The 13,287-nt window shown below is 44.1% G+C and overlaps 1 protein-coding gene across 4 annotated transcripts in view; it reads right to left on the reverse strand.

The window, feature by feature from the left end:
- The window catches only part of LOC121286299 (unconventional myosin-XVIIIb-like), a 341,286-nt gene that overhangs the window by 163,398 nt on the left and 164,601 nt on the right, over positions 1-13,287 (reverse strand). For all 4 annotated transcript variants that reach the window (XM_041203361.1, XM_041203360.1, XM_041203359.1 and 1 more), the window contains exons 18-19: positions 11,334-11,565; positions 2,822-2,931 (exon numbers count right to left, since the gene is read on the reverse strand). In XM_041203361.1, coding sequence (XP_041059295.1) covers positions 2,822-2,931; positions 11,334-11,565 — 342 coding nt within the window. The remainder of the gene's footprint in view (positions 1-2,821; positions 2,932-11,333; positions 11,566-13,287) is intronic.

Raw genomic sequence — 13,287 nt, forward strand, 5'->3', positions numbered from 1 at the left:
GATTACAGATGGATCAAAGAGATGCTTAGAAGTAACAGTAAGTGAGTGAAGAGATTAAAGGGAGCGATAGATGGAATGAGATGGGGCTGTGAGCTAGTCTAGTGGTTCTGGTTTTTATTATAATTAGTAACATCGACTGAGTTACTTTCCCTGCTTGGCTCCAACCAATCTTTCTACAGAATATATTTTCACATCCTTGTTAGCATGGATGGAACTTTTCGCTGGCCGCATTTTAATGCAATAGGGCCGCAAAAATTCCTAAGGTTTATATTTCCACTCTTTATTCACCTCCTCTACCAAAAGTACCAATCATGAAGTTGGTCTTGGGCAATGGGGCAAAAAGTGAACCACTCAGTTTTACTTCACCCTGTCTGACTCATCATAGGATACAGCTGCATAGGTGACAGTGAGAGTCAGCAGTCTATTCAATCACTGTGAAAATCAAAGCCAAGCCTGATACACGAACTCGAAACGTCAACTCTTTTCTTCTCCGCCGATGCTGCCAGACCTGCTGAGTTTTTCCAGGTAATTCTGTTTTTGTTTTGGATTTCCAGCATCCGCAGTTTTTTGTTTTTATCTGATACACTCCTTAGCCAACATCCAGGTTTATATAGGCCTGGGTTTTACCAGCCCCATGGAGACAGGCTGGGAGGCAGCAGAGCTGGTAAAATGGCAGCTGAAGGTGCTGGGAGGAATGGCCATTCTTCCTGGCACCACAGCATATTATCAGTGGCGGGAATCTCAGCAGCTTGCCCAATTAAGAGCAACTTCTTGCCCCTGCCAGCATTTTACTGGCATTAGGCAGGGCCTTCGCCAATGCCAGTAAACCGGATGGCCTGCCGGGTGTCGCCGGAGGAGGGGGGGTTGGCAGGCCTCCTTTATGGCTGCTCCAAGGCTCGCAGAGGGCAATGGCCTCCCCATTTGAAGGTGCCCCACCACCCGTCACCCCAATTGCTGGAGCCTGCCTGTCTGGCCCCAGCTCATTAAGAGAAATATGCCCTGCCTTCGACAGCACCTCACCATGGAAGCACCCTCTCCATCTTGCAGCCTCAGCAGTAGCCGCTTCGAACCTCTGAATGGGCGGCAGCTCTGGGAGGCAGGCTGCCCTTCTTCAATTGGACGGTTTTGGTCCCAGTGGTGGGACGTCTTAGCTGATGGAAAAATTCAGCCCATGGGCCCATATTTTACAGTAATAACGATGGCAAAATTGCCGCATTCATTTCATTACTCCTCTGAAACTGACAGCAACTTTTCGAGTCCACACATGCACAATGGAAATATAGAAGTTATTGTCAGCAAGCCTATTCTTATTGATAGGGTACGACACTGATGTCCCCACAGACTACAAGCAATTAGAAATCACTGATCTGATGAAACTCTCCCTTTTAATCTATACATATCCCTGTTAAAAACCCCTGAAAAGGTTTTAAAGCAAAATAATGTACATGCTGTAAATGTGATATAAAAACATATAATGCTAGAAATACTCAGCAAGTCAGGCAGCATCTGGTTAGTGTTAGTGTTTCAGGTTGATAACCTTTCATCAGACCTAAGAAAAGTTTGATATGTAATAGGCTTTAGCAAATAAAAGGGGCGTGGGTGGGAAAAAGACTAAAAAGAAAGACCTGCGTAAGGGTGGAAGACAGAAGAGGTGAAATGATAAATAAGCATTGGTAAAGCAATGCCAAAGGGAATGGTTATGGAGCAAATAAAGAAACAAAATATGAGTCTAGAGGAGGTGTGAATGGCCGAATGATGAACAACTGCCAGAAAATAGAAGCCAGAGGACAAAAAGAGTGAAACCAAAACCAGCAAAGAGAAAGAAAACAAAACGGGGTGAGGGGGTGCGGGGGGGAGAGAGGTGTTGGGGGGGTGGGGGAGGGGGTGGAGACAGAGTTTATGGTCTGAAATTGTTGAACTCAATGATGAATCCAGAAGACTGTAAAGTGCCTAATCAAAAGATGAAGTGCCATTCCTCAAAAAAGTTACACCTTGTTAATTAAGTGCAACAAGGTTTGTAACAGTGTACTCAGTTCTAACTACCTTTGAAGGACTTATCTAGCCCTGAAAACTGTTTCTCACTCCACAGATGCTGCCAGACCTGCTAAGTATTTCCAGCACTTGCTGTTTTGATTAGAGCTTTTACATGGCTGTTTCTCTCTTGCTTTCGCTGAAGGTAATGGGTTGATTTTTTTTTTAAAAGCGTGTCTAAATTAATAAGGCTCATTTGTTAACATCCACACATAAAAGCATATTGATAGCTTAGCCGTATTATAATTGCCTGGATAATAGGCAAGAGTTGACAATTATAGAAAAGAATATAAAATATTAAATGTCTTGGCTAACAGGAAAAGGGATTATAAATATAAGCTAGCAAAAAAACAAATTTTAGTCAGATAACAGACAAAAATTCATATAATAAATGATTCATTTCAAATGAAATAATTCATGATGAATGTCTGGAATAATCTGAGTCGTTGAGATGCAACCTTCAGTGGCATTCAAAGCACATTTGAAGGCTGGGCTAGCTGATTCAGAATATTAAAACCAATACAATAACCAAGCAAACTTCTCTTAGGTTTGACCTTCCTTATATTTTTAGGACAAAGTGCATTCCATCCTCACACTCTGCCATGGCACTCCCCACTCACACCCCCACCCTACCACCCCAACCGCAACCCCCCAACCCACCCCCCCCCACAATCCCCTGGCTACACTTTTGCCTTTAAAGAGAGCTTAAGGCAATAGAAAGATATATAATGTGTTTGGTTCATCCTTGTGATTTATTCACCTAGTGACACTAAACTTGCTTTTCACCCACCTTCTTTTCATCTGTTACCATAAACGCCACTCCATATTCCTTCAAGATGGCTGGGGCCAGAACCTGGAAACGACGTCGGAATTCACCGTGCAGCATGTGATCAGGAAACCCTGCAAAGCAACCAAACAGCCGAGTCATTGTCACACTTCTCTGAGTTAGAGGGATTACCCCTCAGCCCAGCATCAGTGGATATCAGCAATGCCTGACCTGCATTCAACCCTCGCCCTAAATCTCCCTGCCTTGTCACCTCACTCTTCCTTTCTAAAGGAAGAGCTTTCATTTATATGGTGCTTTTTAAAACCTTGGGACATTCCAAAGTGCTTCACAGCCAATCAAAATGATCTTTAAAACTTATCACTTTGACCAGGTTTTGCTCACCTGTCCTAAATGTCCTTTTCTTTGGCTTGGTTCAATTTTCCTGTGAAGCACCTTGGAACCTTCTGCCACATTAAAAGACACTATATCAACACTGATGCCCACATCACAGTCCCTAGTAAGATAGCTTAGTTATAATGGTACTGGAATAGCAGTCCAGGAGGTCATGAATTCAAGTCCCATCATGGCAATTTAAGGCATTGAACTCAACAAATAAGACATTTATGGAAAAGCACTAGAAAACGGCTGCAAAAGCTGCCACATTGTTCTAAGTTCCTAAATGGTTTGCTAACATCCTTCAATGAAGGAAAGAATCCTGCCATCCCTACCTGGCCCAGGCCTACTTGTGACCAGCTCCGCAATATGTGGTTGACTCCCTCAAAAGTGGCTGCCACCATCTTCCCATGCAATAAAGTGTGACCTTGACCATAGTCTGAGGGCAAACAAATGAAAAATAACCTGCAGGCCACCCTGAGAAATGCACCAAAAGCTTCTTTCTTGGTTATGGAACAAGTCATAATTTCAATTCTCCACTGGATTGACTCTTATTGGGATAGCTCCTGTCTTCGTGCTGCTGGATAGCAAGAGCAGCCAAGAAAACTGACATCAAATCCCTGCCCCTGTCATGCCTCACAACCAAGTGGCCTGCAAGTGGAAATCAAGATAATCGGTTGCCAAGAGTCACAGTCATGGGAGGCAGGCAAAAGTGGCCCTCAGGTCATATTATGAATATTCATTCCATGACTGTTCTGCCCAAAGAACATAAGAACATAAAAATAGCAGGAACAGACCACACAGCCCATCGAGCCTGCTTTGCCATTCAATAATGGCATATAATAATAATTATTGATTGATCTTGGATTTGAACTCCGTTTTCCTGCCTGCTCTCCATGTCCCTTAATTCACCAACAGAACAAAAATCTGTCTATCCCAGCCTTAAATGTATTCAACGATGGAGCATCCACAACCCTCTGGGGCAGAGAATTCCAAAGACTCACAACCCTATGAGTGAAGAAATTTCTCCCCATCTCAGTACTAAATGATTGGCCCTTATCCTGAGACTGTGCCCCACATTTTATATTCCTGGACTATCCCACCCCCTCAGTGCCCCAACTGCCCCAAAAGCAGGCCCTTGGCTCATTGCCTGCTATGACTTCATCTTAAACTGATTTTTTTGGCAGTCTTTGTCAGTGATGGGTTGCCACTGTTTTAAAATGCCTTTAAGGGACAGCAGCATGACATCACTAGAAGGGAAAGGTGTCATGTGATCCAGTCTTACTTTCACTTTTGCTTTCAGAGCACATGCACAGTTCTGGTGCCCTCAAGCTTTATATATATATATTTTTGTTCTCAAATGCCTGGTCTTAATAAATGAACCCACCACCCAATCTCTACTGAGCGATTGGTGCCTTGTGTCTTGTGCAGTTAGGAAGTCCAAGGTATTATATCATTACAATAACAGGACATGATGATCAGCAATGGTAAGACAGGCGGGAGCAAGATTATGTGCATGTAGGACATGGTGAACAGGCTTAGATTGCGCTACATGGCACAAGATCCTCAACATTCTGGTCAAATATCCAGAATGTTTCGATGAAATTGGCAGTTTCAAGGGAGTTGCACCATCTCTTAATAAAGATTCAAGGTTAAGACTGTGAGATCAGGTGCAAGTCAGGTAACTAGGTGGTCCCATCAGATACACTTAGCAGATTGCCTAACCCAGCAAAAACAGAAGATATATCTTTAGATCTACAAGTTGACTTCATTGAATTGAACTTGAAGCTGTTCTCCAAATTGATCTGGTACATTTTGCACAACACAAATGCCAGCAGATACAAGAAGAAATGGTGAAAGATTCTACATTACAGAAACTGTGGAAAACCATCATTGAAAGATGGCCTGATTCAATTTAGCATGCCCACAAAAATGCCATACCATTTTGGCCTTACTGGGATGAGCTAGGCATTTCCTCGGGAGTCATTTTTAAAGGCAGGCAGGTTATCAAAGCAGAATATTTGCGATCTGATATTGTCCAACAACTTCATCACTCACACATGACTTTAGATCAGATGAGAAGGCTTGCAAGAAAGACAGTCTATTGGCTGGGTATGAGCAATGACATTGAAGTCATTGTCAAGAAGTGCGAGGCATGTCAAGAGCATGTGTCAAATCAGCACAAAGCACCATTAATTCCACATAAAGTTCCAATCCATCCTTGGTCCAAAATCATATCTGACCTCTTTCATGTCCATTGCACTGACTTCATCGCCAACACCGACTACTTTACCAAGTACCCCATTATTCAACAATTGCACAATACTTTTAAACAACTGTTGTGCACATTCTAAGTGCTATTTTCAGTTTATTTGGTGGGCTTAGAGAGATCATTATGGGTAACAGTGCGAAATTTATTGGTAAGCCATTTCAGGATATGTGTGAGAAGTGGAATGTCGATCACACTACTTCTTCTCCTCATCACCCTAGACATAATGGACTAGCTGAACAAATGATTCACACAATAAAATCCCTAATTCTCAAATGGTATACAGACCAAGCAAGAACTACACATTGCAATGTTATATCTGAGAGTGACACCTTCAAGTGCAACTATTCCATCACCGGTACAGCTCAAGTTTGGCAGACCAGTGCATACCAATTTCCTACTCTTATCCATTCTACTCTCTCAGGAGCTACAGAGCAACTTTGAAAACTACAAGACAAGATGACCAAACGGGCATGATAAAAACGCAGGTACAGAATTGCCAAGTTTATAATTGAGACAACAAGTTCGCATCCAGGATCCCACAGAAGACACGAGGCAACCAGCTGAGGTGTCAAGGATTTGTTCAGATTCAAGATCCTATGTAGTCATTACAGACAAAGGCGCAACAGTGAGAGGTAACCAAGGACAAATCAGGTGCACTCCAGCTAATCAGCCACCATATAGTCTTAATGCATCTATTGTATAGAACAAGATCCCAAATGCAACCAGGAACAGCATCCAAGACTGACAACCCCACAGATCACTGTGAGCAATTAAAGAAATGTCCTGACAAGGTCACCATCACAAGATCTGGACATATGAGCAGATTAGCTTTATGCTAATAGATTCATCAGTCCTAGGCACTTATTTAATGGTAACTAAACATGAATATGTATTGGAAATAGTTATACTTCTTTAGAAAGAAAGGGGGATGTTGTAATAAGTCCTTAAGGAATGGCAGCAAGGCATCATTAGAAGGGAAATGTGTCATGTGATCCTGTCTTAGTTTCACTTTTGCTTTGAGCAGTGCACACACCCAGCTCTGATGCCTTCAAGCTTTATATCTATATATAACTGTTCTCATGTGCCTGGTCTTAATAAATGAATCCACAATGTTTTTACCCAATCCCTTATGAGTGATATGTGTGAGAAGTGGAATGTCGATCACACTACTTCTTCTCCTCATCACCCTAGACATAATGGACTAGCTGAACAAATGATTCACACAATAAAATCCCTAATTCTCAAATGGTATACAGACCAAGCAAGAACTACACATTGCAATGTTATATCTGAGAGTGACACCTTCAAGTGCAACTATTCCATCACCGGTACAGCTTTGTGTCTAGTACAGTAAATAAGCCCAAGGTATTACATCATTATTACAGCACGACAGCCACTGCCTTCCACTCTCAGGGACAAGGCAAGAACACAGGTCCAAAGTGTACCATATCTGAAAATATCCTGTGCTGTTGACACTGAAACACAGGCTAGCAATCTAGTCAACTGAGCTAACCAGCACCCATATTATGAATAGGACTACCGTAAACAGTGGAACTGTCACCTTCATAATGAAGTTGTGGCTTGCAGCGAGACATGATGAGGCTGATTATAACCGAGGCTTGCAAATTTTCAATTTTAACTCTCACTTGGCCTTGTTTTGTTTGTTAAAATTCAGGCTGGGGAAAACAAAAGAAACGTGGTTCTGCATCCAACCCATCCACACCTGGGCTGGGAGTACCCAGTGTGATCACTGATATCCAAAACAGAAAGCATTCCACCACTAAAGTTACTATTCTTCACCTTAGGAGGCACAAGCTTCATGAATAAAGTCATTAAAAGTCAAATCCTGTGAGCCTAAGATTAGAACCTACTTATAGCTGGTTGATTCAGATGCGGAAATCATTTATCTATATTCAGTGGTGACAGAGACACAGCTTATTAACCATAGGAAAATACAGCACCTCACATCACTGCTGTAATCTCAGGGTACTCTGATCAAGCTGAGACTTTGACAGTAATTTTTTAGGCACTCTTCTTCTCAGACTCAATTACATAATTAATTGGGCAACATTCTGTTAAAAAATAACACACCAAGAATTAAACAAAACTTAACTGAACTTGTAAAAAAAAATCAAGTCCCCAATGCCATAGCTGGGAGATTCACTGAGGTATTACGTAAGATTACATAGGACAAAGAAACAGGGCATTCAACCCAGCCAGTCCACACCGAAAAGGCCCATTGGGTGGGTGGTGGGTTGGGGGGCGGTGTGAACGAGGAGGGGTGAGCTGGAATGCAGGGGTGGGCTTTCAGCGGGGTGGGGGCTTCGGGGAGCAGCTGGGCTCAACTCGCAGCCTTTGCCTTTACCTTTGTCTTTACTGGCACCGCTACTCCTGCATCTCCTGTGGCCACCACATGCCTCAATGTGCTTGCATTGAGTGCAAGTGAGTGCGAGAGTGAGGACGTCTGTGTGAGTGTGACCGAGTGTGGGAAAACCCACTTCCGACCCCCACTTTCGTATGAACTCTGCCGAGGCCAACTCGGAGTGTGCACCAGCAGATGCGAACTCAAGGTTGGCATTAGTTAAACCCAACTCCTTCGCTCGGCCCTGGTCCCCTCCCCTTTCCCTGGTCACCAGGACTTGGGGCCTAGTCTGTCCCTCTCTAGCTCTGCTTCTTAAGCAAAAAGGCAAAAACGGTTATTTTAGTCAGCTCTGCTGCTTGGTACTTTTTAATTGTCATTTTTATTAATTATTCATTTTTTAAAAATTATCGAGTTATTGCCTCGACTTTGATTTTTTTTCTTTTGCTCAGTAAGTCTTTCATGCTTTTTTAATACCTTAAACTATTTTTTTTTTTAATTCGTGTTTAATGTTGGCCAAACCAGATCTCAGACAGCTGCTGCTGGGTTTCTTGCTGAAGGGAAATGAGAGACTCACAAGAGTCTGATTGCTTTTTGGAGAGCTGGCAGAAAGGGATTATTTCTGCTCCAATATCAACAGGAAGTGTTAGAAATGCTCAGCACGTCTGGCAGCATCTGTGCAGAGAGAAACAGAGGTCAGTGGCCCTTTGTCAGATCTAGCGCAGATCGTGGACCTGAAGCATTGATGCTTTCTCTCTCCACAGATGCTGCCTGGTCTGCTGAGTATTTCCAGCGTGTTCTGTTTATATTTCAAAAGATTTCCAGCATTTGCGATACTTTGCTCTCCAATATAAGCTCCATGCTGAGCATTTGCAAGTATTATTAGCTTCAATTTAAAATGAGAAAATATTTATCACTCAATGCAAAGTATAATGTTTCTGTTAACAAAGACCACTCATGTGGATAGAAATAGCCTATTATTGCAGGTGAATTGGTTGGTGCTAATTTACTGGAAGGTTTTGCCATTTTTAAATCTGGAAGTGAAACCCAGACTCATGCCAATAGAATATGTCACTACTAGTTCAAGATAGTCTGATTTGTACATGGTTTTGTTGTTTGCGGTGCTTGTGAGGTTTAAGACTTTTGAAGGCTGCTATCCGGATATCGCAAGGGGCCAGGTTCAAAGAAGCAGAGCTGCTTGCATGATATGAATGACCAAGTTGTGTGTAATTGCCTGGCAAAGCCATGGTTGTGAAGTGTAACTAGGCTATCACAGAAATTATACCTCTCTGAAAGCTGAACTTTCGATGGACTTTATAAATATTGGTAGAGTACAAAAGCCAAGAAGTTTTGATAAATTTATATAAAGCAGTTTGATCCCACTGGGACTACAGTTCCCAATTCTGGGCAACCGAAGTATGTGAGACGAAGGGTTAATGGTGGAAGGGTGGGGGGGTAGTAAAGGGCCTGGAAGCACCAGGGCCTATGATTCGTCTCAAAGGCCCTGCCTACCAGTGTTTATGCTCCACTTGAGCCTCCTCCCATCTTCCCTCATCAAAAGCTATCATCATAACTCTTTATTCCCTTTTCCCTTATATTCTTGTCTAGCTTCTCCTTAAATGTATTCTATGCTTTTCTCTTCAGCCATTTCCGGTGGTTGCGAGTTGCATATTCTCACCACTCTTTGGGTAAAGAAACTTCTTCTGAATTTCCTGTTAGATTTCTTGGTAACTATCTTAAGAATATAAGAAATAGGGGCAGGAGTAGGCCATTCAGCCTGATCTGTCGTTGAATAAGGCCATGGCTGATTTCATTGTGGCCTTAGCTCCACTTTCCTGCCTACACACCCCCTCACCCGCCGCTTGATAACCCATGACTCCCCTGTTCCTTCATTTCACAGGGCAGGTTGATGGCGCATCTTCAAAGACGAATGAAGGTTCTTGTTGGTTCTGATTGAAACAGTAGACTATAGTCCACCTGTCAGTGTCTGTAGGAATGTGAAGGATGGTCGCATGGATGTCTTCCACTTGAAGGTTCAGGCTTGGTTCTTTGCCTTGCACATTTTGTGCTGTGAGCTCCTTGAGGTCACTCAGCAAAATTGCTGCTGTATTAGGAGGTTCCTGGCAAAAATAGCAGCTTGCATGGAACCCAACAAGGGCTTCCGACATGCCCAGCTGCCGATCCTTCCCTCCATTTCTGACGGGTCGCCCTCTGACTACCCTGGCCATTCCTCCCCCTTTTTTCCTTCCTCCTCCTCCTCCCCATCCCCCAATGAAATGGCCGCTTATACTGCCTCAATGGCCTGGATGCGTGAGGGAGTTACCGCCATTTTAAAATTGGAGGCCTCTTTCAGAGAGGTATCATTTCTGTGATAGCCTAGCGGGACTGCCTGGTGCCCACTTTGCTGCCAGGTACTACAACAATATTAATTTGAGCCAGCACTAGTCCCTCCCTCTTCCCCCCTCCTGGAAGTAAGGCCAACATCTGAACAGTGACGTCCAGGTGACTTTAACAAGCTAATTACAGTTTGGGATAACTTTGAATATAGTTTCCCCACCTTCAGTCCACCTTCAACAGTGTTCGCAACTCCAGGCTATGAAAGTTTTCCTGAAGTCCTCATGCCAGCATCGGGAATGATGAAAATGGGATCTGAAACTTTTCCCACTACAGGTAACAGCTCCTCCTAGTTCTCTCTGAACACGCATGCGAAACATGACCTGTCCCCTTTCCCAGACAAAAATACACAGAACCAGAAATGGGAGTGGGACTTCCACAACCGGGTCCCACCTACCATTTTATTCCTTCGGCCCGTCTGTGCTCAGACACAGGTGGAAACATGAAAATCCGGGTCTTTGACCATCTTGTGTAGTTAGTGATGGTAATATTTGCAGAAAAATCCTCTTCCATGTGCAATAATGAAGCCGTGTCATTTAAATGGGCAGCTCACTGCACACTGCTAAAAGACCATTGGTTCATAAAATCAATTTCTCTACAAACCATGCAAGATCCACACTCACCAGAATCTGTACCTCACCCACTCTTTGAACACACATCCCCAATTCCCTAGAGCTCCACTGCAGGGCTCCCAGGCTGAGCTCCACAGCAGGGCTCCCAGGATGAGCTCCACCGCAGGGCTCCCGGGATGAGCTCCACCGCAGGGCTCCCGGGATGAGCTCCACCACAGGGCTCCCAGGATGAGCTCCACCGCAGGGCTCCCAGGCTGAGCTCCACCACACGGCTCCCAGGCTGAGCTCCACCACAGGGCTCCCGGGATGAGCTCCATCGCAGGGTTCCCGGGATGAGCTTCACCGCAGGGCTCCCAGGGTGAGCTCCACCACAGGGCTCCCAGGATGAGCTCCACCACAGGGTTCCCAGGATGAGCTCCACAGGCTGTATTACAAATAACACACAACACACTTCTGTTTGCAAGGAAAAGGACAGCTCAGTGTGGATCAATTAATTAGCAGATATCAATAGCACATTCATATATAATACTGGAACAGTTACTGTACCTAGCCTGTAGAGACGAAGTACATCCAATAGCTGTGATCCCTGTAGCTGTGTCCTCAGTGTTGGTGCATCAAATGTGGCCAGCAATTGTTCTTTGCTGTGCTGTGTCTCTGCTCCATCCCCAGTTCTTTGACTACCAGGCATTTTCCCTTCTGTATCTTTCACCTCTGGTCTTGCCACAAAGCAGTGGACAAAGTGTGCTTCAGAACGCTTCAAAAGGTTTGCAAGAACATCCTAGGATTTTAAAGAAAAGAGATTAAAAATCAATTTCAACTTAGAAGAAATCATTTGGGATACTGCACATCACAACATTGGAACATCATGACACTGGAGACTCGGGTACAACACAAGAGACCTAGCAACTGTGCCATCAAAAGCTCTCACCCCCAGAGGCTAAGTGTTGTGGTATTCAACTTCAGTCACGCACAACATCAACTCTTCAATTTCCTATTTACATTACCCACGCAGTTCCCCTCCAAAAATCAACATCTGGTGCCACATATCATTCTCTTCCAATCAGTTAAACACATTTTTCTCTACATAGTTGAAAAATGTTTACTTTCTTAAATCTAAATCCAAATCCAAATCCAAACTACCCATTTCCAGTTTTAATGGAGGTAAATCTGGCTAAGGGTAAGTGATCAAACTGTTCTCAGGAGATGGGTCAGTAAAAGCTTCTTCCTTGGACTCTACCTCCATTTTAACAGGATTTTCATTTTTAACCTATGGAGACGAGGTTTCCTGGGGTTTGGGAATCCCGGGAGATAAAAGGAGGCAAGGCAGATTGAGGAGGTAAATGCACTTACAGCACTGCTTGTGGGCCAAGAGGAACAGGAATGTTTCCTCCAGAACCAATGTGCTTAACTCTCTACAAACAAAATGATTGGCTGACCCCCATTCCCACCAGCCTTCTGAGATTGCCAACTTCACCTCCCCAAATATCTGACACCCCCACCATGATCACCAATGTCTCTTATTCCAATCCTGAAGCCCCTGTGACCCCCCGCCCTCTGTGGTCTCAGACTCCCCCATCCTACATGATCTCAGACTCCCCCAACTCTGTGATCTCTGATTCCCTTGCTGTCCCCACTGACTCCCTCTGTCACCTGTGATCTCCAACTCCTCCACTCCACCATGATCTCTGCCTCCCCACACCATTCACGTACTCTCTCCACCCCATGCAATCTCCAACTGCACCCCCCCACCAGCCCCCCACCCCATCACCGCTCAGGATCTCCAATTCCCTCACAACCCATGATCCCTGACTCTCCCATCCATCATATTGCCCAACTCACCCCCAGTCACTGTGATCTCTGTCTTCCACCACCCCCCTCCCCCACCACCTTGCAATCTCTGATTCTCCCATGCAAACTCCCACTCCCTCAGGTCCCCGCAATCTCCTAAGTGCCTGCCATCAACTCCAAGGCTTCTTTGCTGCCCTGCGGGCATACTCTGGCTGAATGCCGGGCAAGAAATCTGTTGCGACGTTTTTAAAAAACATCCTACAGTTAATTTCAGCAGGAAGTCCAAGAAATCCATACTCCCAGGCTTCCAGGATTCAGAAATCCTCCCTCTCCCGCTCTCCTCATGATTTTAGTTAAATATTGGAGCCATACTGTTGTAGGAACAATTTGTTTCACCTCAAAAACAGGTTTGCAGACAGCATATTTTACAAAAAAAAAAGTCCTTAACAAACAGGACAAAATAATGGACTTGGAAACTAGCCAATAGGAACTGGAGTGGACCATTCAGCCCCTTCGACCTGTTTAACAATCCGAAGCTTATTCATGTCATGTCGTCAAACGTATGAGAAATGTTATTTAATTCAATTTTCTTATCCATGGCCATCAACATGGAATTAGGTCACACATCACTTGTGAGCATAAAAGTGCCTTTGCTGAAAAAATCATGTTTTTCTTATTATTGCCCAGTTCATTTTCCATCTGAAACCAGCTC

The sequence above is a fragment of the Carcharodon carcharias genome, chromosome 13, assembly GCF_017639515.1.
Source record: "Carcharodon carcharias isolate sCarCar2 chromosome 13, sCarCar2.pri, whole genome shotgun sequence".
Classification (NCBI taxonomy): domain Eukaryota; kingdom Metazoa; phylum Chordata; class Chondrichthyes; order Lamniformes; family Lamnidae; genus Carcharodon; species Carcharodon carcharias.